At 34.3% G+C, this 22905-nt stretch overlaps 1 protein-coding gene across 3 annotated transcripts in view; it reads right to left on the bottom strand.

The window, feature by feature from the left end:
* The window catches only part of Ankrd32 (ankyrin repeat domain 32), a 69099-nt gene that overhangs the window by 29318 nt on the left and 16876 nt on the right, over nt 1-22905 (bottom strand). For 2 of the 3 annotated variants that reach the window (XM_013022081.1, XM_013022082.1), the window contains exons 2-12: nt 20822-20935; nt 20583-20658; nt 19228-19468; nt 14270-14432; nt 11127-11270; nt 9095-9241; nt 8201-8341; nt 5827-5949; nt 3040-3093; nt 1746-1904; nt 208-371 (exon numbers count right to left, since the gene is read on the bottom strand). In XM_013022081.1, the coding sequence (XP_012877535.1) occupies nt 208-371; nt 1746-1904; nt 3040-3093; nt 5827-5949; nt 8201-8341; nt 9095-9241; nt 11127-11270; nt 14270-14432; nt 19228-19468; nt 20583-20658; nt 20822-20935 (1526 nt within the window). The remainder of the gene's footprint in view (nt 1-207; nt 372-1745; nt 1905-3039; nt 3094-5826; nt 5950-8200; nt 8342-9094; nt 9242-11126; nt 11271-14269; nt 14433-19227; nt 19469-20582; nt 20659-20821; nt 20936-22905) is intronic. The other variant, XM_013022083.1, reaches the window with a different exon arrangement.

Below are 22905 nucleotides of genomic sequence, written 5' to 3'. Positions count from 1 at the left end.
AATAATTTAATATTTGTTTTTACGGCCTGTAGGTCAGCAGCACAATTAAAGCTAACAAAATGGAAGGCAGGTAGCTGGATGCTTTGGAGTAGAAGATTAGAAACATGTTATCTATTTTTACTTCAACTAATTTCTATAAACCAGAAAAACAAAACAACAAAAGAATACTCAACAAAATTTAACATCTTCATGTGTGAAATTCCTTACCTGATAAGTACTTCTACTAGAGACCAGGATCCTTTCATACATGTTGGACACTGAAACAACTGTAAGTAATATCTTGACATGGCTGGTGACTCCCAAGGAGGATGTAAGTGAAGAAGAGCTGACAATATATGAAAGTATCGACCAGAAAACGTATCTATATTATCCTATTATTTAAAAATAAACAAACAAATAAAACACTATACTAGAAGTACAGTTTTGCCAGCTAATTCAGCCCCAAAACTGAAGAATTAACTGTGGCCTAACATTGTTTTCCCATATATATATATATTTTTTTTTTTTTGGGGGGGGGGACAAAGGAGGTCAGATGGAAATGTCATGAGGCATACTTATAAACTACAAGACTATGAGTTGAGTGCTGGTGGCTCTTGCCTGTAACCCTAATTATTGACAAGACTGAGATCGAGGATCATATTTCATCCGATGAAGGGAAGCCCTGAGATTTTTTAAAATATAAGATTTTTTAAAAAATAAGATTCTATCTTATTTATAGATTTAATCAGTTTTATCATTCTATTTAAAAAATTTTTTTTTGTCAAGGTGATGTACAGAGAGGTTACATAAGGTAGTGTGTACATTTCTTGTTGAACTTGTCACCCCCCCCTCACTTTTCTCCTATTTTCCTTCTCCTTCAACCCCCACTTCAAGTTGCACAGATCATTTCCAACATATTGTCTTGTATTGCCTCTCCCTTTGTCCTCTGTCTTATTTCTAATTCACTACCAAAACAAAAGCCCAAAATAAAGCCATGGCTCAAGTGGAAGTGCTAGCCTTGAGCAGTGACAGCGACCAGGACTGGAGTTCCAGCTCCAGGACTAGCACCAAAAAACAAAAGAAAACAAAAACAAAACAATAACTAGTATATATAGAATATCCAGTTTTTATTTCATAATAGAGAGAATAATAGTTCTGAAAAGTCACTTAGGAGAAGGATTGGGATGGGGGGAGGGGGAGGCTGGGAAGGGATGGGAAGGGTAAACAAAGGAGGAGGCTGCAATGCTTGGTAAGAAATGTACGCATTATCCTGCCCATGCAATTGTAACCCCTCTGTACAGTATGTTCACAAATAAAATAAAATAAAATTAAAAAAAAAAGCAGCAGAGGTACGAATATTTTTAGCAATATTCTAACTTACTTTGAGTCTGATATATTTTATGTTTGTCTTATTTTCAAATCAATAGGTACCTCTCAACAGCCCTTCACATGGTTTACTAAGGACTATGCTCATTCTCTCTGCATAACCATGAGTGAAGTGATTACTATCAGGGTCTAATGAAGTAATTTACCAAACAGCATACTAGATCACTGAAATCTGATTTTTATATTAAACTCTTTACTGCCATGAGAAATATCAGATTTCTTGGGTTCTGAGAAAACAGTAACAATCTTTCAGAATAGTGCCTAGATATAGTTCAGAAGTAGGAAAAAAAGTGGTAACATTTCCTAGTAAAATGAGAAGGAAAAATTGCTATCTTCTCTTTTTTGATAAAACATGAGAAACCCTTAAAGACTGTTCTTACTTGCAGAATGTTCTCTAGAAGAGCATGAAGAAGGCATACAGGAGGGATGTAATGTGCTTGCAAAGAAGAAAGTTCTTCAATTGCTTCATTAAAAAACTGTCCTTCTATGAGGCTTTCAATTAAATTTAATACACCTCTGGGAAATTCAGCATTCTTAATCTAAAAGAAAAACAACTGCATGACTTATAAAGATAAAATTCTGAGATCAACTCTTGAATTATTGAGGAACTTTAATTTCCTCATCAGTAACATGAAGATAATTGCCCTTGTTACTTGATAAAGTTATGAAATTCAAAAGGCAGATGTACCAGGCACCAGTATTTTATGTCTGTAATCCTAGCTACTAAGAAGGCTGAGATCTGAGGATCATGGTTCAAAGCCAGCCCAGGCAAGAAAGTCTGTGAGACTCTTATCTCCAATTAACCACCAGAAAACCAGAAGTGTGGCTATGGCTCAAGTGTTAAGAGTGTTAGCCTTGAGCTGAAGAGCTCAGGGGCAGCGCCCAGGCCCAGAGTTTAAGCCCCACCACCAATCTCCCCCACCCCCAAAAAGGTTGATGTAGATGATTATTTTACAAGTAGAAAGCAGTGCAAAAATGTTGTTATATTTATAATTTTCAATGATCTAAAATAATAAAAGAAATATCCATCTCTAAAGCATAAAAGAAATATGCAGGAATATGAGAACTATAGCCACATAGCTTTTAGGCATAAACTTATATTGTTTTTTCTCTGTTTATTAGAATAATCTAAATATATTAAGATTATCAATATTTATGAAAATTGTTAGAGAAATATAAAATCATTATTAATGATACATATTAATGTATGTAACTCTAAAACTTTCAAAAAAATTCATCTCTGGTCAAATTACTTTTATCAATAAAAGTGACAACTATGAATTAACTGAGAAAATAAAAAATATTCAGAAAGACAACATAAAATAACACCAAATTTGAAATAATAAATAACAGAGAATAATATACTTTGGAAATACAGGAAAATTGCAATCTGATAGTTAATTATAGTTATGAAATGTGAAACAAATTTCACCTGTCAAAAGCACAAAGTAAAAAATTTCAATTTTTATCCTGTTTATGACTATAGAGAATTTTGTTTTTAGATTTGAAAGAACTATACTTTTCTTTTACATTTTTGGTTAGAAACACGTTTCAAATTAAATAGGAAATTTTGTCATGCAAGTAATACATTCCTTTAAAAATTAAAAAAATTTACTAAAAATAACCAAAGACAAAATTTTCATCACCATCAGCATTCTACTCCAATTCCCTTACCTCTCCATTGCATACTGGCTGTTTATCTACTCTAATGCAGTTGTATCTGACAGCCTACAAAACAGTAACCATATAATTAAAAGTTAGCATGTAGAAAAATATAGTTCCGTTTAAAAGCACAAAAGCTTAGCCAAACATACAAAACAGAATCAGGAATACATTAATAGCTATAATTAATCTGATACACATTTGTTCAAATTAGTAACTTTCACCATTTTATGGTAATAGCACTTTTATGAGTATGAACACTTGTTTTCTCCTAAACTAGAATAACTTGTCAGTTTCACTTTGAAGATATGAAAAGGTATACTGTCCTTATTACTTCAATAATTATTACTTTTAACACTAGTTTATGCTGAGCATGATGATAATGCATGGTTTTAATCCTGGAAGCTCAGGAGATCAGGAGGATCCAGTTTCCAAGCCAGACTGGGCTAAAAATAGCAAGAATCCCTTCTCAACCAACAAACTATGGGCCAGAAATAGGTAGCAGGATTATAGTTTGAGGTTGATCTAGGCAAAAAATATTTTAAACAAAAAAGGCTCAAGTGTTAAGTTCCTTAGGAACTTAGCAAATGTGAGGCCAAGTCCAAATCTTGGTACTGCTAAAAACAACTATAAAGAACCCTAAACAAGGGCTGGGAAGGTGGCTCAGTGGTAGAGCACTTGCCTTGCATGCCTGAGGCCCTGGGTTCGATTCCTCAGCACCACATAAGCAAAAAGAAAAAAGGCGGAAGTGGCACTGTGGCTCAAGTGGTAGAACGCTAGCTTGAGCTGAAGAGTTAAGGGAGCGCCCAGGCCCAGAGTTCAGGCCCCATGACCGGACCTCCCCCCCAAAAAAAAGTACCCTAAACAAACAAAAATCTTGGGGGTGGGGGAGGAAGGGAGAACAGCCATGTTCTCTATACAATCATAAATAAAACTACTGTTATGTAATTGCAACCCCTCTGACAATAAAATTAAAAGAAGAAGTTAAAAAGAAAGGGTACTGGGGCTGGGAAGGTGGCTCAGTGGTAGAGCGCTTGCCTTGCAAGCATGAGGCCCTGGGTTCAACTCCTTAGCACCACATAAGCATAAAAGAAAAAAGCCACAAGTGGTGCTGTGGCTCAAGTGGTAGAGCGCTAGCCTTGAGCTGAAGAGCTGAGGGACAGCACCCAGGCCCAGAGTTCAGGCCCCACGACCGGACCCAAAAAAAAAAAAAAAAAGAAAAAAAAAGGGTACTGTAAATGGGTGAATCTGATCAAAGCATAATATTCGCCTGTATGTAACACTACAATAAAATCCTCTTTAATAATTAATTTGTGTTACTAAGTAATATTAAAGCTGAGCAATATAAATCATGCTTGTATTCCTAGGTACCTGGAAGCTCACATCAGGACTGCAGTTCAAAATTAGTCTATGACAATTGTTTGTAAGATTCCATTTTAGCTAATAAAAAAGCTGGGCATGCTGGGTGTGGTGGCTCATGCTTGTAAACCTAGCTACTCAGGAGGCTGAGGATTGTGGTTCAAAGCCAGTCAGGGCAGGAAAGGCTGTGAGACTCTTATCTCCAATAAACCACTCAGAAAACCGGAAGTGGTGCTATGGCTCAAGTGGTAGACCTTGAGTCTTGAGCTGAAGAACAGTGCCCAAGCCCAGAGTTCAAGCCCCACAACCAACGAAAAAAAAAAAAAAGGTTGGCATTGTCACTCCTGTCGTCCCAGCTATGCATAAGTATAATCAAGAGGATTATGGTCCAAGCTGGCCCAAACAAAAAGTTTTATTTGAACATGTACAAGAGCAGAAGGAGCTGGGGTATGGCTCAAGTGGTAGAGTACCTACTTAGGAAGTACTAGGTCTTAAATTCAAAATCCCAGCACAATAATAGTAATAGTAATAAATAATTAATAGCAACAACAATAGTAAAACATTTATAAACATTCTTAGAAAATTATCTGCAAGTATGATTAAGAAAAGATCCTGATTTCAGAAATTTCTAGAAACAGAGCTTTAAGAACAAGCAATCCAATGAAAAAAAACGGGAAAGATGAGTAAGCAACTGGCAGAAGAAAATCATAAATGTCCAAGTACAATAGAAAATGTGGTCTATCTTGCTACTAAGAAAAAAACAGAAGACTGATAATTCTTTGGCTTCTATTTTTTTTTTTTTCGGTTGTGGGGCTTGAATTCTGGGTCTGGGCGCTGTCTCTGAGCTCTTCGGCTCTAGGCGAAAGCTCTACAGCTTGAGCCACAGCCCCACCTCTGGTTTTCCTAGTGGTTTATTGGAGATAAGAGTCTCAGGGGCTTTCCTGGGTAGGCTGGCTTTGAACCGCAATCCTCAGATCTCAGCCTCCTGAATAGGTAGGATTACAGGCTTGAGCCACTGGTGCCTGGCTTTGTCTTCTACTTTCAATGCATAAAACTGCTAAAAGTAATCTTACATTAACAAAAAAAACCTGAATGACCTATAAAACCGTAATTTTTCTTAAGCTTTTCACAGATTAAAGGTTGTGGTGTAACCAGTTAAATGGAACTATAAGACCACCAGGTATCTAGGAAAATTATAGCAGTCTTTAAAAACAATTTATCTGTGACATTACAATGATATCAACAGCAGAAAACTTAATAATATGCAAAATGCCTTCACACATTACTGTTCATAATAGAAAATTAACCAAGAAATTATTTTGAAATTATTATACATACTTTGGAATAACATACTATATTTAAATATATTAAAATATAATTATAATTTGGTATACTAGAGACATGTAAGAGCATAAAAACGTTTAGTGTGCTAAGTTTTACCTGAGTTCTATATATATGCCTCTTTAAGGCATTTTTCATTTCAATGATATCCACATCCGTCCTGATATCCTTGGTTTTTGATTCGTTGGCATAATCAGCAAAAACAGAAATCTTCATTTCTTTCTGTATACATGTAAGAAAACTTTAGACACTGCACTGAAGATCATTACCAATAAAGATAATAAAAAAGAGTAGAACACATTCATACAATGTTAGCTACAGCACAAGTGCTCATAATTATTTATCAAGGTTTTATGAGAAAAACCTTAAAAAGTAAACATTTCAACTTTGTGACTTTTTATCTGCTATTTACTCTTCTTAAAGTCCTTCTCTTCCTTTTAAAGTGCCAGATAAAACCAAGAGCCAAGTAAACACTAGATAACTGAACTATGCTCTCTGCTCTTTCAAGTACTTTTTGTTTTTTCTCAGTTGTGGAGCTTGAACTCAGGGCCTGGGTGCTGTCCCTGAGTTCTTTTGTTGAAGGCTAGTGTCTCTACCACTTTGAGCTACAGCTCCACTTTTGGTTTTTGAGTAGTTAATTGGCCGTAAGAGTCTCATGAGACTTCTCTGCCTTCCATGGGTTCAAACCTTGATCCTTACATCTTGACACTCACATCTTAGCCTCCTAAATACCTAGGATTACAGTTGCCTAGCTTTCTTTCAAATATTTTTCTTTTTTTTTTTGGTTAGTCCTAGATCAGGGCCTGGGCACTGTCCTTAAGCCTCTCTGTGCTCAAGGCTAGAACTGTACCACTTGAGCCACAGTCCCACTTCTGGCTTTTTCTGTTTATGTGGTACTGAGGAATGGAACCCAGGGTTTCATGCATGCAAGGCAAGTACTCTACCCCTAAACCACATTCCCAGCCCTCAAATACTTTTTTTAAACTCTACTAAATCTTTTCTAAGACCTCTTTTTCGTTATTGTTCCTATGTTCACAATAAATAAAACTTTTATTTACATTTATCATTTTCTGAACTTCCTTTATTTGGTCAGATTTTTTTTTTTTTAATTTAGAGCCTTGTGCTTTAACTGGGGATTTTACATTCATGGCTCTGTTATATCACTGAGTCAAGTCTCTAGTTCTCAGTTTTTGCTGGTTAACTGAAGAGTTTCACAGGTTTGTCTGCCTAGGCTTGCTTTACCATGATCCTCAGATCTCAGCCTCCAGAATACCTAGGTTTGTAAGTATAAACCACCAACACCCAGTTCTGAATGTCCTTTTAAATATCTCTGTCTGTCTGCCTGTCTGCCTGCCTGCCTGCCTACCTTACCTACCTACCTACCTACCTACCTACCTACCTACCTACCTTTATATGCAGATTCCTTATCTGAAATACTTGGGACCATAAGTATTCCACATTTTGAATTTTTTCAGTTTTGGAATATCTGAATATTTGTAATAAAATATTTCTGGAACAGCACCCAAGTCTAAACACAAATTCATTTATGTTTTATGTATACTTCACACACATACACAGAAAGTTTTTTTGTGTGTGTTGGTTTTGGGGCTTGAACTCAGGGTCTGGGCACTGTCTTTGTTCAAGTGCAGTGTTCTACCACTTGAGCCACAGCTCAACTTAAGGCATTTTTAGTACTTAACTAGAGACCCTCAATGGACTTTCTTGTGTGAGCTCACCTTGAAGCATAATCTGCAGATCTCAGCCTCTTTGAGTACCTAGGATTATAGACCACGAGTCACTGTGCCTACGTGAGTGTGAGTATGTGTGTGTGTGTGTGTGTGTAATTTTATACAATATTTTTATGCCTAGGTCCTAATTTTTATTGCAATCTATGAGTTCATGTGTTATTTTCTGCTTCATGCCACAAAATTATAGCACTGAATCTATTACAGAGTGTTGGATCATAAAACATTTTAGGGCTTATGATATATAGATTAGGAATGCTTAACTTATAGAAACATGTTGCAGCTTAGAACATAAAGTTAAATTATATCTTCAGAATAATTTATCTAAGAAGAATCCTATTTAAAAGATAAACTTTTATTATGAGTGGTATGTACACTAGGAAAGAGCATGATTAATGACCAAATTTGTAATAGAATGCATTATTCAAATTACGTACCAAATTTTAAAATGTTATTGATTTTTAAGAATTCACTCTGCCTTCCAAAATTTTTGTTGTTATATTCACGAAAAACAAAATTAAAATGAATATATTAATTACTAACAAATTCTTTTTGTATTCCTTTAAAATATTTTTACTAGTGACCATGTTAATTATAACATTGTTAGATTAATTAAAAGAGATCCTTTAATAAGTCATATGAGTGATATTTAATGCATTAACAAAACATAAAACTATGATTATCTGTCTAGGTTAGATTAGGAAAAAGAGATGAATCTAAAATTTTACCTGATCTCTGTAATATATGTGCTTTTTAAAGGAACTTTTGATTGTATCATGTCCAACATCATTCTTGCCCTCAGTTTCTTTTCTGCGTTTTCTCCTCAAAGTATAATTTCTTTGAATATCTTCTTTTTTCTTTGTTTCCTTCTACACATATTTTTACAGTTATATAAATTACAATATGAATTATACATGCTACAAACAAAACAAACTCAAAAATAGTAAGTTACAATACAATAAAAAGCCTTAAAAATAGGAAATTTACTGTTGTAATGTTTATATAGAAGAACATTTAGGTGAAGAGTTGAGCTTTACCTAGTATAGATGAACATGCCCCTATTTTCTATCCTAGGAGTAAACCTGCAGCTAGAGAAATGCCCAAACATGCATATCAAGATTCACATGAGAATGTGCATTGTTCATAATTTCATAAACCAATCAACCAACAAAAGAATCTCAAATTCTTATCAGTAATCGAGGACATAATTGTGATATTGTCAAACAATGAAATAAAGATAACAGCAAAAAATGTCTATAAATTGTATGAAACAAAATATTCATATATGTAAATAACATGATATATTGTTTGGAATAAACTCAACTGGTAAAATTATAATGAAAAACAAGAAAATTATTAACACAAATTCTAAAATACAGAATAATTTGGGTAAAAAGAAGGGAAGGACAGAAAACATTCTTCAAACTCTAGTAATGCTATTTTTTTAACAGTGGGTACAAAAACAGTCATTTTAATCTATGTTTTTGAAAGTCTACAAGACATTTTATAAGTATATTTGCATATATAATTCTCAAGTAATTTGATCACTCACTATATTTGATAAATATAGAAAACAGTTGGGGAATATACATATATTTATTTTAAATTTGTAGAATTTTTACCTGATTTCCATATGTATGCCTTTTGAAGGTATTTCTCATTTTAACAAATTTCAAATCTTTACTGGATTCTCTGAATTTTTCTTTTTTATGATGTTCATGCAAAACAGAACTACTATTAACGTCTTCATCATGATTTTGTATTTCTTTCTGCATGTTTATAAAATTACTTTTAATTAGACTGGATTAAACAGACCCTCAACAAAAACAATGCAAATCACAACAAAAAAAGTCAAAAAGACAAATGCTGTGAAACACATATACAAGAATATAAAAAGCAAAAGTGTCCTGTGAGTTACAGTACACATTATACCAGATGAAGCAGAAAGATTCACTAGGGCTTTTACTAAATTTATATCCTCACTTAATTTTTGTTTACCTGTATGCATAATTCAGAGAGAGTAAGGAGTACTTCAAACCATTTTGCTTATTCACTAAGAAATTTAATTTAGAAATAAAAATTCTGAAGTTTTATATACATGGCAGAGGCACTTTAATAAATTCATCAGTTTATAGTTCTTTCTATATCTAAACATGTCAGCCAACAAAAAATTAATAAAAATGTCAACTCAAAAATTCTTTTGTTGCCGGGCGCTGGTGGCTCACGCCTGTAATCCTAGCTACTCAGGAGGCTGAGATTTGAGGATCGTGGTTCAAAGCCAGCCCGGGCAGGAGAGACCGTGAGACTCCTATTCCAATAAACCACTAGAAAACCGGAAGTGGCGCTGTAGCTCAAGTGGTAGAGCGCTAGCCTTGAGCTGAAGAGCTGAGGGACAGCGCCCAGGCCCAGAGTTCAAGCCCCACCGCCGACAAAAAAAAAAAAAAAATTCTTTTGTTAAAACATGTTCATGAGATCACAGAATAGTCTGTGCTTTGGAATAGTCAGGAAAAAAATATAAGAAGTATTTTCTGCCTCGAAAGTTCTAGAAAATCTTACCATATATGATTTCTTAAAGAATTATGCAATTTAAAAGGTTCCAACTTATTCCTAATTTTTTTTCAAGAAGTAATTTTGGGGCTGGGAATGTGGCTTAGTGGTAGTGCTTGCCTAGCACGAATGATGCCCTGGGTTCTATTCCTCAGCACCACATACACAGAAAAAGCCACAAGTGGTGCTGTAGCTCAAGTGGTAGAATGCTAGCCTTGAGTAAAAGAAGTTTGGAGGAGTACCCAGGCCCTGAGTTTTTAAATTTTCTTTCTTGTTACAATGAAGTATTTTATTTTAGACTAATGTAAGTTAGTGATCATTTTTAATGATTTAATGAATTAACTACAGTACATTTATAAAGCAAGGTATGAAACTAAACATAAACTAGTAATAGCTCTTCTATGAGTACAACCAATAATGCCATTTCTTTACATATTGCAGATGAAAAATGTATTTTATAATTACTGTGTCCTCTGTTCTTTTGGTTTATCTTCTTTTTTAATATATATATTTTTATTGTAAAGATACTGTACAAAGGAATTACAGTTATATGAGTAAGGTATTGAATACACTTCTATCAAGCATTATTACCCCCTCTGTTTTTCCCTACCGTCCCTTCCCTCCCCACCTTCTTCCCCCTCCCCCAATTTATTTTCAATGGTAACAAAAATTCAGTTTTTTCAAAGTTTGTTTCTACATAATGTAAATACTTGAATTTAGGTGATGAATTATGAGTACACAGAAGGTTAAAAAAAAGCTTTATAGAACATCACAGTAAAACATACAGGGGAGTTTTAAGTAATTACTTTGTGCTGAGAATATAGTACATTGAGGGATTTTGTTTCTTTATATGATATATATATGTATATATGTATGCGTGTGTGTGTGTGTGTGTGTGTGTGTGTGTGTGTGTGTGTATATTCAACAAAAGTTCCTACAGATATTTTCTATAGTAATTTTCTAGTATGCTCAAGTCAGACTAAAAATACAGGGTTCAAATATTAAGCTTCTAGATGACCAGTAATATTATTTTCATCAAGTATAGACTCTCAAACAATTCTGTATGAAAAACCAGAAAGGTACACTATTGGACCTATGAGATTTTACCTGGGTTCTAGACATGGTCTCTCTTAAAGCACTATTTATTTCAAGCAACCTCATATCATTCCCAAAATCTTTGCTTTTTTCTTGATTGCCATGTTCAGTCCAAAGAGATTTGGTTTGGGAATCTTCATCATTCTGAATTTCTTTCTGTATGTATGCATAAATGTTTAAAACAATTAATTAAGTATAATTTCAACATTATAAACACCTTAGAGTATTCACCTTAAATAATAATATAATACTTAAATAAACAAGTATATATGACATACCCATCCAAAACAGATTTATTGAACACTGGTAAAAATCTTTCAAGGAACCAATTACTATAGAAAAAGTTCTGAATAACAAAGTAATTTTTGTATGTTTCAAGGTTAAGTTTTGTCTAGTAATAAGTATTTTTAATAATGAAGATAAAAATATTTTATGTAGTCATTATGCAAGCTAAAGTCATAATCTACTTTAAATTTTTTTTAGATGTATTAACTGAAATTTGGTAGATTCAAGGGAAAACTCAAATAGTGTAATCACTTAGAAAGACAAAGTTAAAGTTAAGCAAAATCAAGCACCAGGAAGTAGTATTTGAAAGGATAATGGACAGGGGTTGGTAAATAAAAAGGCAAAGAGAAGAAGAAGGCAGTCAGGAACCCAATGCATATCCTACAAGATTAAGAAGAGTAAGGAAGAGGTAGTTAGGGGGATGAGAATGTTGAAAGGGTGAAACTGATCAAGTATACTGTATTCATAAACTGATTTGTTAAATGGTAACTCCTTTGTACAACTATTTAAATTTAAAAAAAACAAACAGAAAAACTGTCAGATTATTGATAGAATTATAGACAGATTGTTTCTTGGATTACTTTTCTCAGTTGTTAATGACAAGAATTACCACTTGTAAGATAGCAATTCTCTTGAAAGAAAAAACATAAATAATTTTATCTATACATCTGCTGTCTATAGTATTGACTTAATATTACAAGTTGCAAAACTCATGGTCAAAGAATGGCAACTACTAAGACTTTAAATTATTTTGATCTGTGTTGACATCTCACAGAACAAGCTTGCCAATGGTTCTCTTTTTTGAATGAGGAACACTCTTAGCTCTTACATACTTCTTTCCATGTCTAATTGACTGAAATGATTCAGTTCGTTCCTAGACAAATTGCTGTGAAGGAAAATGACATTATCCATAGTCCACGTAGATCCATTCCTTGAACTAAGGTAAAATTCCCAATCTACATAGAAGATACTCACTAGGGAAAGGTAATTACAGAATGATATATTACACATATCCTTTGAAGACTCAAAGGCTTTTACAATTTCTCTCTTAATCTAAAAATTAAATGAGAACCCATTTTCCAGGCTCTATGTAAAGTGATTATGATATAATTAAAGATAGATGTTATCTTTCATGTTGAGAAGCTTTGTTTAAGTAGGGAAATAATAGTTAATTAGTCAGTTAATCACACGTTAATTTTATGTATTATGAAACAAAAAAAGCTATAAAAACGGCTATGTAGATGAATCGAAAGTATCAAAAATACTGATCAAGGGGTCAGTCAATTGGATTTCTTTAAAAGGCCTCAACAGAAATATGAACAATGAAGAAAAAGCAGAAAGCAAAGGGAGTAAAATAGTAGGAAAGACTTTTCAGGCAGAGAAATACATTTGGGAAGATAACTAAGTAAGAAGCGGCTTTTCTGTTAAGAAACTGACAGGGAATTTTTGTTACAGCACAGTGAACAGAAAAAAGCAGGGGACCAGGGGAATAGTTGAAAAGGTAGGAGGAAGAAAAATTCTGTAAAGTTGTAAATGTTAAAATATTTAAGAACTGAGGGTAATGGAAAGTTATTGAAGGGTTTTAACTAAGGAAATGACAGATAAGAACTACTTCATAAAAATTTTTGAATAAACTAGCAAAGAAAAAGGCAGGTGTAATTAATAAAAATGTAGAGTATTTGGTATATGCCAGGAGCAAAACATGATGAATTTGGTGTGTTGTTGATACAGAAAGGTCAAAATGGTCTGATTCAAGAGACATTTGAAAATCAATAGGGTTTAGTAGTTGGTAAGATGTGAGGAGTTATGGAAAGAAAGGCTTCAAGAGTTACTTCAGGTCTCTAACATAAAGTATTAAGTAAAAAGATGAAGTATCTATTGAAAAAAACATAGTTAATAAAATTGTTCTGAATTAAGGTTGGTTTTAGACATACTAGAGATGTCTTCTAGAGTTTGATTCATTATCCAAAAACTTGAAAATTGGTATTTGTATCAAGTAGGGAGATGGAGATAGATGGAAAAGGCAGAAAAATATAACCCCTTAAAATACCTCTCCTGCCGGGTGCTGGTGGCTCACGCCTGTAATCCTAGCTACTCAGGAGGCTGAGATCTGAGGATCGCGGTTCAAAGCCAGCCCGGGCAGGAAAGACCGTGAGACTCCTATCTCCAATAAACCACCAGAAAACCGGAAGTGGCGCTGTAGCTCAAGTGGTAGAGCGCTCGCCTTGAGCTGGAGAGCTGAGGGGCAGCGCCCAGGCCCAGAGTTCAAGCCCCACGACCGACAAAAAAAAAAAACCTCTCCTTTCCAAAGGGAGGGAAAAAAACTTGAAATAATATTTTGCTGCTATTTTATTATATTCTGATATTAAAATGCTCAAAATTATTTTGATGTATATACCACTAAAGCACTAAAAACAGAAGTAGAAACTCAAGATAAGCTTCTTTCAAATCTGCAAGAGGTATTCTTGAATGTTTAAGTAACTGAGAGTAATCATCTTAAAAATTATTTTACTTCTAATTATGATTGTTTTCAAAATTTGGAACTTAGCTTCCTTCTTGTTATGGCTCCGTGTAGTACCTATTTACATAGCATCTACAATCTCTTAGTCTTTACAGTAATCTAGAGGTGGTTTAAAATATACAAGAAGATATGTATAGATATAGACATAGATATATATTTAGAGAGAGAGACTATATGCAAATATTGAGCCATTTTATATCTAAGGGATTTGAGATATGAACGTTTATGGTTTTTGCTATATGAAGGGTATCCCTGAAATCAGTCCCTTGGCAAAACAGAGGGATGACTGTATTTTACTATATTACTACTTTATAAACATTTAACAATGTCTACTATTTAGTTTACTCACCTCTAAAAGAAAATCCCCTAGATACTGAATTGGATAAAATGGAGCCTTAAAGTTATCTTTTTCTTTCTCAGCATTGATTCTTGCATTACTGGCAATCACATGAGTTATTCCACTTGGTGAACTTTTTGGTAAAATAATATTTGCTTTTCCCGCCTCCAAAACCCTAAATAAAAATGTAAAAAGTGTTTTAGAAAAATTGTCTATTAGTCAAATTATCTGTATCAATGACTTCCTAAGGCACTAGGATCTAATTCCTTAAAGTGTTAGGTTCTTCAGCACAGATGTTATTTTTACTTACCCATATTGATATGGGAAAGGATTTAAAAAATCAAGAATATTAACGTACTTCCCACTGAAATGGCAGTAAGTCAGAAGAAAAACAAAGGAAGTTCAAGGAAGCAGCTTACCCAGGAAGGCAATGTATCTTCACAAACTCATTCTGGACCACAGAAGATAAAACCAATCAGCAAAATCCTCTAACAAGCTTAAAAACTTTAACTCTTAAAATATTTGGGCTGGATCTAAAATATACTTGAAACTCAAAAAATTAAATCCCCCAACAACAAATCCTCAAAGAAACAACTGCCCAATAAATAAGTGGGCTAAAGACTTAAAGAGAAACTTCTCTGAAGAGGAAAGAAGAATGGCCAATAGACACATGAAGAAATGCTCAACCTCCCTAGCCATAAAAGAAATGCAAATCAAAACAACATTGAAATATCACCTCACTCCAGTTAGAATGGCTAAAATCAAGAACTCTAATAACAACAGATGCTGGAGGGGATGTGGACAGAAGGGAACCCTATTGCATTGTTGGTGGGAGTGTAAACTTGTTCAGCCACTTTGGAAAGCAGTATGGAGGTTCCTCAAAAGACTCCACATAGACTCAAAAGACTCCCCTATGACCCAGCAATCCACTTTTGGGCATTTACCCAAATGTTTACAAACAAGACCACACTAAAGCTACCAGCAGCACAATTATGTTTATTGCAGCATTATTTACCCTAGCTAAGATATGGAACCAACCCAGATGCCTCTCAGTAGATGAATGGATCAAGAAAATGTGGTATATATACACAATGGAATTCTATGCCTCCATGAGAAAGAATGATATTGCCCATTTGTTAGGAAATGGACAGGCTTGGAAAAAATTCTATTAAGTGAAGTAAGCCAGGCCCAAAGAAACATAGATCCCATGGTTTCCCTTATTTGCAATATCTAGTACATCTCTGAGTCAAGCAGAAAAGGTCAGATAAGTTGATGGTAGGGAAATGAACCCTAAGATATGTATTCAAATGTTTTTGTTCTTTCATCCCTCCCCCACAGTATAGCCCCTGCTTTCACTGTATTTGATGTCGGTATAATCTGTGGAGGGGAAGGGGAAAAAAATCGTTTAAATAGGGGGGGCGGGAAGGATTGCGTGGGGGGGTGGGAGGGAAGGATGGGAAGGGATGGCAAGGGGAAACAAAGGAGGAAGCTACAATGCTTGATAAGAAATGTACTCATTATCTTGCCCATATAATTGTAACTCCTCTGTACAGTATTTTCACAATAAAAAACAAATATCTGGGCTGGAGAATGGCTCAAGTGATACATCACCAGCCATGTAAGCAAGCTGGTCAGCATGAAGCATTGAGTTTAAGTCCAAGCATCAGCCAAAAATAAATACATAAATAGTAACCTTTAGTTTTTCTTTAGACTTAGAAGACAAAAACACACATATCCAGAAGATTTCAAGAAGTTCTGCTGCTGTTTAAGATTTAGATAGCAACATTACTACTATCTAACAATAAGAAAAAGCCAAATGATCTTCAAAGTCATTATTTTCCTGGCATTCAAACGATAACCAAGATAAGAAGTCAATCAAGTAAGCTGATTTCCAAAGAGTAATGAGCCCCTTTATGAAAAAGACTGGCTATCCAAATGATTTCACTTTTAGCAGAAAGAAGTAGCTTTCACTATAGTACATGAGAATTTGGTAAAAATTTTAAAACATTTAAAGGCAGAGTATAGCTAATATGACAGGTTAGAAAACTGACACAGACACCCCCCCGCCACCACACACACACTCCCTGGCATTCATTCACAAACTCTGCAACAAGCCTCAATTAAATACTCATGAAAAAAAATGGGGGCAGCCGGATGCCAGTGGCTCATGCCTGTAAGCCTAGCTATGCAGGAGGCTGAGATCTGAGGATTGTGGTTCAAAACCAGCCTGGACAGAAAAGTCCGTGAGACTCCTATCCCCAGTAAACCACCAGAAAACCGCAAGTGGTGATATGGCTCCAGTGGTAGATCACTAGCCTTGAGCTCAAGAGCTGAAGGAGAACATCCAGGCACCACAACCGACAGACAATAAAATAAAGTAAAATAAATTGGGGCAGTTAAAAGAGAGCCTCCTAGGTAAGTACAGGTGGCTAGTGGGAACTGGATATAACTGAAATATAGACACAAGAGCATTTTCCTTTTCTTCTCTCATACAAAGCAAAAACCTTTAGATATTTGGAGAATAAGATTCTTCCCTCCTCATACCACAGCAGGGAAAACACATTGCTTTTCTTGGAATGATAGAAGGTATAGGAAAACCTCCTGCTTCCCAGTCTAGAAAAAGACCCCACTGTTCTTAAACAACAAAAAGCCAAAATTATTTATACCAAAAAAGTGATAAAACTGACACTTGGGGCTAGGACCTTCTAACCAACAAACAGCAGAGGTCTAATATTGGTGGCAAGGACCCTCTGAAACAAGGCAGTATTTGACTAGGTGGAGAGGGGGATGAATTACACAAATAAAAACGCAAATTCTAACATGGCCTGAACCTCATGGACCAATAAATAATAGAGAATGCTGACGAGTGAAGAACTGAAAATATAACAATCTAAACCCTTGGCAGAAAAATGATCACAAGGCAAAGAGCACTGAGAATCCATATGTAATCAAGTATTATGTAAAAGATTGTTGAAAGGGGAAGGTAAAACATGGACAGATGGGAGATCCAAAGTCCACATTAAGCACAAAGAAACTAGAGTCTGCTACTGTAAGGTAAAGTCATTCACCAAATAAAATTGTACAAATAGCAAAACTCAAACCCACTCCAACCACTGATAAGATCAGATAAACGGCCTTACAAAAGAAGTAGGCTAACTTTGGATATGAATATTATTCACTCCAGCCTGTATTACTGTACATAAGATGTCTGGTATACAACAAAATGTAGGACCAAACATGTTGACAAATGCCTAGAATCTCAGCTATTTGAGCAGTAGAAATCAGGAAGACCACAGTTCGAAGCAAGCCCAGGCACAAATATGGGCAAGACTCCCAGCTTACAAACACAGTGGGTATGATTGTGTACAACTATATCCAAGTTCTATGGAGGCACAGATATATCAAAGGAAGATCACAGTCCAAGGCTGGTCCCAGGCAAAATAATGTGAGACCCTATCTTCCTTCCCACCCCACCCAAAAATAACTAAAGCAAAAAAGACTGGTTTGAGGTAGAATGTCTGCCTAACAAGGCTTTGAGATCAAACCCATGAAAAAAATAGTAGTAAAAAGTATAAGACGTACACAATGGGGCAAGTACCCCAAAATCATTATTAAGAAGAAATCATGGTACACACTAACACATGATGCAGATGTTACACCCAGCTTGAAGGGCTGTGTGTAGAAGTCAAGTCGTAGAGTGGTTGTTTGGCATTTAGAAGGCCCCGAATTTTCCCATGCACCAAACATTAAAAATGTTTGGCTCTCTAGAAGGTTTCCTAAACCTGCCTTTTCAATTTCTTTATGGAAGTTTAATTACATAGGCATTAGTAAATTCTTAACTATCAATAATTACTTTCTGAATAGACTATTTTCCAATCAAAAGACATGAAATAGCCAATGCAAAATAACAAAAACCAAAAAAATTTTAACCAAACTATATGTTACCTATTAGGGTAACATTCAACATTTAAGACCACACTTTGAAAACAAAGGAATACAAAAGGATAATTAAAACAAATAGAAAACAAGAGTAAATATACTCATTATCAGACAAGAGAGACTTCAAGTAAAAAACGACACAAAAAGACAAAGATCATTATACAATAATTAAGGGGTCAATTAAGAGTCTATAATAAAATATATGTATTGAATCTTAAGAGTATCTAAATACCTAAAGCATATAGTGAAAGATCTAAAGAGAGAGAGAAATTATAATACAGTATTACAGTAGAAAACTTCAATGTACCATTTGCAACCATGGACACATAATTCAGACAACTTTAAACAGCTGAACTTCAAATATACTTTAGACCATATTTACCTAAAAAACATATTAAGAACATTTCATTCAAAAGCAAAAAAATCGTTCTACTGAAACTTTCAACAACATGGCTAAATCTCTATTATATAAAGCAAGTGATGTTATATCAAAGGAATATATTCACTATGTTCCTATATGTATAAATCTCAGGGGAAAAATAGACAAATGTAATCAGTAGTGACAAGAAGGAAACCATTATTGTTGGTCCAAAACTTGTATTGTTGGTCCAAAATTAAGGGAATATACGAAACCAGTAGATACTTGTATTGGTGGCCAAAATTAAGGGAACATAGGATACAAGTATCTTGATATAGTGAGGCTAATATGGATGTATAAATTTGTCCAAACATCAAAATGTACACTTAAAATGGAAGCTTTTCATTATCTATAAATTATACTTGTGTAAAGGAGTTGGCCAAAAGAAATAACATGTACACTAAAATAGTGAACACCCAAATATTCTAAATACTAGAAGATAGATTTTGTTCTATTAGATACATATGTTTACATAAAGGATTGCCTAGGAGATCAAAGAATAAATCACTATAGTTCATTCTGACTGTTAATTGAAAAAAAAAGTCAAAGGGTAATTTTGTGCCAACACTGTTTTACCATTCATTTCCCTGGAATTAATGAGATTTCATCCTACCTTACAAGAGAATCACTGCGTTTATCAGCTCTCACAAGGAGGACAACTTTCCATCTGTGGAAAGCTCCTGGAGCACCAGTGCGCTTTAGCTCTTCACGCCATCTTTTAGGGGCAGACTGCATTTGAGGTGAAAAATGAGAATCCTTTTCAATTTTATATCCCCATTCATAAGTTGTCTCATCAAGCCACCTGCCACTTCTGGCACTATGAATTATGTAGTCCTTAGTCAGAACCCACTTTCCTGAAAAGAAATGAACAGTTCATCACAGAAAGAATTTTGGTTCTGATAAATGATAAGCAATAAAGATCAAATCAAATCAAAGCCAACATTTACAACATGTAACAATTATGCTGCCAACATTACCTCTGAACTACATTTTGAGAATGAGGCTTTTTATCATCACTGAACATTGTATGTAATTGTTTCTATTTCAAATAACTACAAGTGAATATAAATCTAAAGCTTTAAAATCCAAAAATATAGGAGTATCTCAATCATTACTCATTTGCTATTTGTATTACATTTATATTTTTCCTCCTATGCTAAGAATTTTTTCAATAATGTCCACAGCATCATTACGGATGTTAAATTTGTTTATAATTTTCATAGACAACATTCTGTAGTTTGAGTATCAATGATATTTTATTAATCAGGGAAAATGCATGCTATCATTTGTGAAGTTAACAATAAATCCACATAGTTTATTTGACAAATTAATTTTTAAAAAGTAGGCTTTCCTAGTTATATACACTTAAAAACTTGTTTTGGAAATCAGTAGACTACAACATCAACCATAGTAGAGAAAGACATAGCAATATTAATGATGACAAAGGAGACAGTAGACTAAGTCCTAACAAATTTAGTATATAGTAAACTAAGAAAGAATGACTATTGCTTCATATCAAAGAAAGGAGAGGAACAGCAGGAGAACAAAAACACCGATTCCTTGCAATGACAAGATGAAGGAAAAGGAACATGAGGAGAATAACTAAGTCATCAAAAGAAGCTTATTCTTTTGTCTTTTATGTCAATCTTTCCATTAAAGTGTTTTCTTCTTAGATGTACACACTAAATCTCTGGCAAATTATTATTTCTATTTACTATATTTTTGAGTTTTATAATTTTATAAATTTATTTATTTTATAAATTATATTTTATAAATTTATAATTACAAAATTTTACTCAGAGGAAAAATAAAGCAAAAATGCATCAAATTTTCAATAAAACAAATTTACAGAAAACAAATTTACATTTGCTATAATAAACATGCTAACTTTCTAGGAACTAAGGCACTTTATCTTTAGCATTTAACATGAAGTTTTCTTCAGGGGCTAGAGAAAGGTGGTTTACCTACCTGCTGCACAAGCTGCTAAAAATTTTTCACTCTTGCACAGGCGTTCAGCTATAAGATGTGTACAATTTTTATATTTCTGAAGGGGAAAAATTCATGTGAAGAAATATTACTAATGTGATATTTACTTAATAACACATACTATTCTTACAATTATCAAGTGACACTATATCATTCTTAACGCAGTATGTTAATTCTATTTTTCAGCTACAATGAACATTTTGAAAGATTTTAGTACTTACCTCACTCTTAATAAAAGTGCAATCTAGCTTTAAAAGCAATTTTCCTAGAGCTTCCTTTTCTTCCATCTTAAATCCTGTCATTTGGATGATATGCTTTGGGGCACCATCTTCCATCTAACATAAACCCATGCAAAAGACAACAAATGTTAAAGTTCACTAAGTTGAATTATTTTTCTTAAATTTCTTAAATTTGAGTGTCTCAAATAGGGACTAAAATTAAATGTATAACAAATTGAACATGTAAAGCTTAACTGTGTGAAAGAAGAAATAGTTTTAAAAAGTGATCTTTGTAGGACACTGGTAGTTCATGTATGTAATCCTAGTTACTCAAGAAGCTGAGATATCTGAGGATGACAGTTCAAAGAGCTTGGGCAAGAAAGCATGTGATACTCTTATCTCCAAATGAATGTCCAAAAAACTCAAAAGTGCAGCTGTGGTTCAAGTGGTAGAGTGCTTCACCTTGAGCATAAAAGCTCTAGGACAATGCTCAGGCCCCGAGTTCAAGCTCTAGAATTAAAAAAAAAAAAAAAAAGAAGAAGAAGAAAGAAAAAAAAAGTGACCTTAAAATGAAATTTTCTTCTGGACACTGAAAGCTTGCATTACTCTATTGCCTGTCACTACAATAATAAGATAATTCTTGGGGGAAAACAAAACAAAACCCAGCTAGTTATTAGCCTGATACCAGCCTTACTTTTAAAGACTTTTGTATGTATGAGTGCATGCGTGTGTGTGTGTGTTTTCATGTGAGGATATTTGAATTCAGGACCTCAAGCTTTCTAAACAGATAGTTAAAGCTGATTTATATCTCAAGCTTTGATTTTTTGCTCGATATTTTTGATACTGGTATACCAGGGCAGAAATCTATCTATGGTCTAACAATCCAGTTGTTAGACTTCCCAGTAGCTAGGACAACAGGTGTTCTCTACCACGTCTAATTCCCCTCTCAGAAAGAATCTGGTTAACTGTTCTTCCAAGCTATCCTTAAATCACAACCCTAGCTTCCCAAATAGTTAGGATTATAGGGTGAGCCACTAGAGTTCCACTTGAAGTATTATTTTTTTTTGTTAAGAGCTTTTGAAACATACAGACTGTGGAAAAAAATCTTATGCTGATTTTTAAACAGTCTGTAGGCACATGTTTATTTTTATTAGCATAAATTGTAAAAACGAGCTTCACTGTAACTTTTAAAGCATGCATATAATGTCCTCTGATCAAATTCTATCCGTATTACATTCTTAATTTCTCTCATGTTCCCCTGTTCTAGTTTTTGATGGATTTTATTATAATGTCCTCTGATCAAACTCTATCCCTATTACATTCTTAATTTCTCTCACGTTCCCCTCCTTTAGTTTTTGATGGATTTTACACACACACACACACACACACACACACACACAGAACAATGTATAATGTATTCCTATTACATGCACCGTCTTCTATCTCCTTCCCTCCTACTGATAAATCCTTTTCCCAAACAGTCTCCTTTTACAATCATGGCATATTATTTTTAGGTCTACTTTTTTTATGTACAAGCCACTGGAGAAGTTGATAGCACTAATTCTATAATGCTTCTATATAATATAGTTTTATTTCTAATTTACATTTCTTAACTTTGCTACAAATACACACAAAAACTCACATATATAAATTATCAATTACAAGGTATACTGAAAAGCTACATAGCCTTTTCTAGAGGAACCCTAATCCATACTTAAATATACTGTAGTCCAACACATAATTTGTTTTAATATAACACAAAGTGTTTCTAATTAGAAAGTCAACTTTAGAAATTTGAAACTATTTGAGCCCAATACTAATAGCACAAAATGGGCAGAATGAAGAATGTTTTTCATAGTCTAAATACAGAAAATAGATTTGGGTTCTACATCTGCAGATTCAATAAAGAATTGAATTGGGGGCTGAGAAGGTAGCTCAGTGGTAGAGTGCTTGCCTTGCATGCCTGAGGCCCTGGGTTCGATTCCCCAGCATCACATAAGCAAAAAGAAAAAAGCTGGAAGTGGCGCTGTGGCTCAAGTGGTAGAGTGCTAACTTGAGCTGAAGAGCTGAGGGACAGCGCCCAGGCC

Source organism: Dipodomys ordii, unplaced genomic scaffold (assembly GCF_000151885.1).
Source record: "Dipodomys ordii isolate 6190 unplaced genomic scaffold, Dord_2.0 Scaffold59, whole genome shotgun sequence".
Classification (NCBI taxonomy): domain Eukaryota; kingdom Metazoa; phylum Chordata; class Mammalia; order Rodentia; family Heteromyidae; genus Dipodomys; species Dipodomys ordii.
Note: the sequence above shows the minus strand (reverse complement) of the source record. Positions and strands in the feature narration are given on the sequence as shown.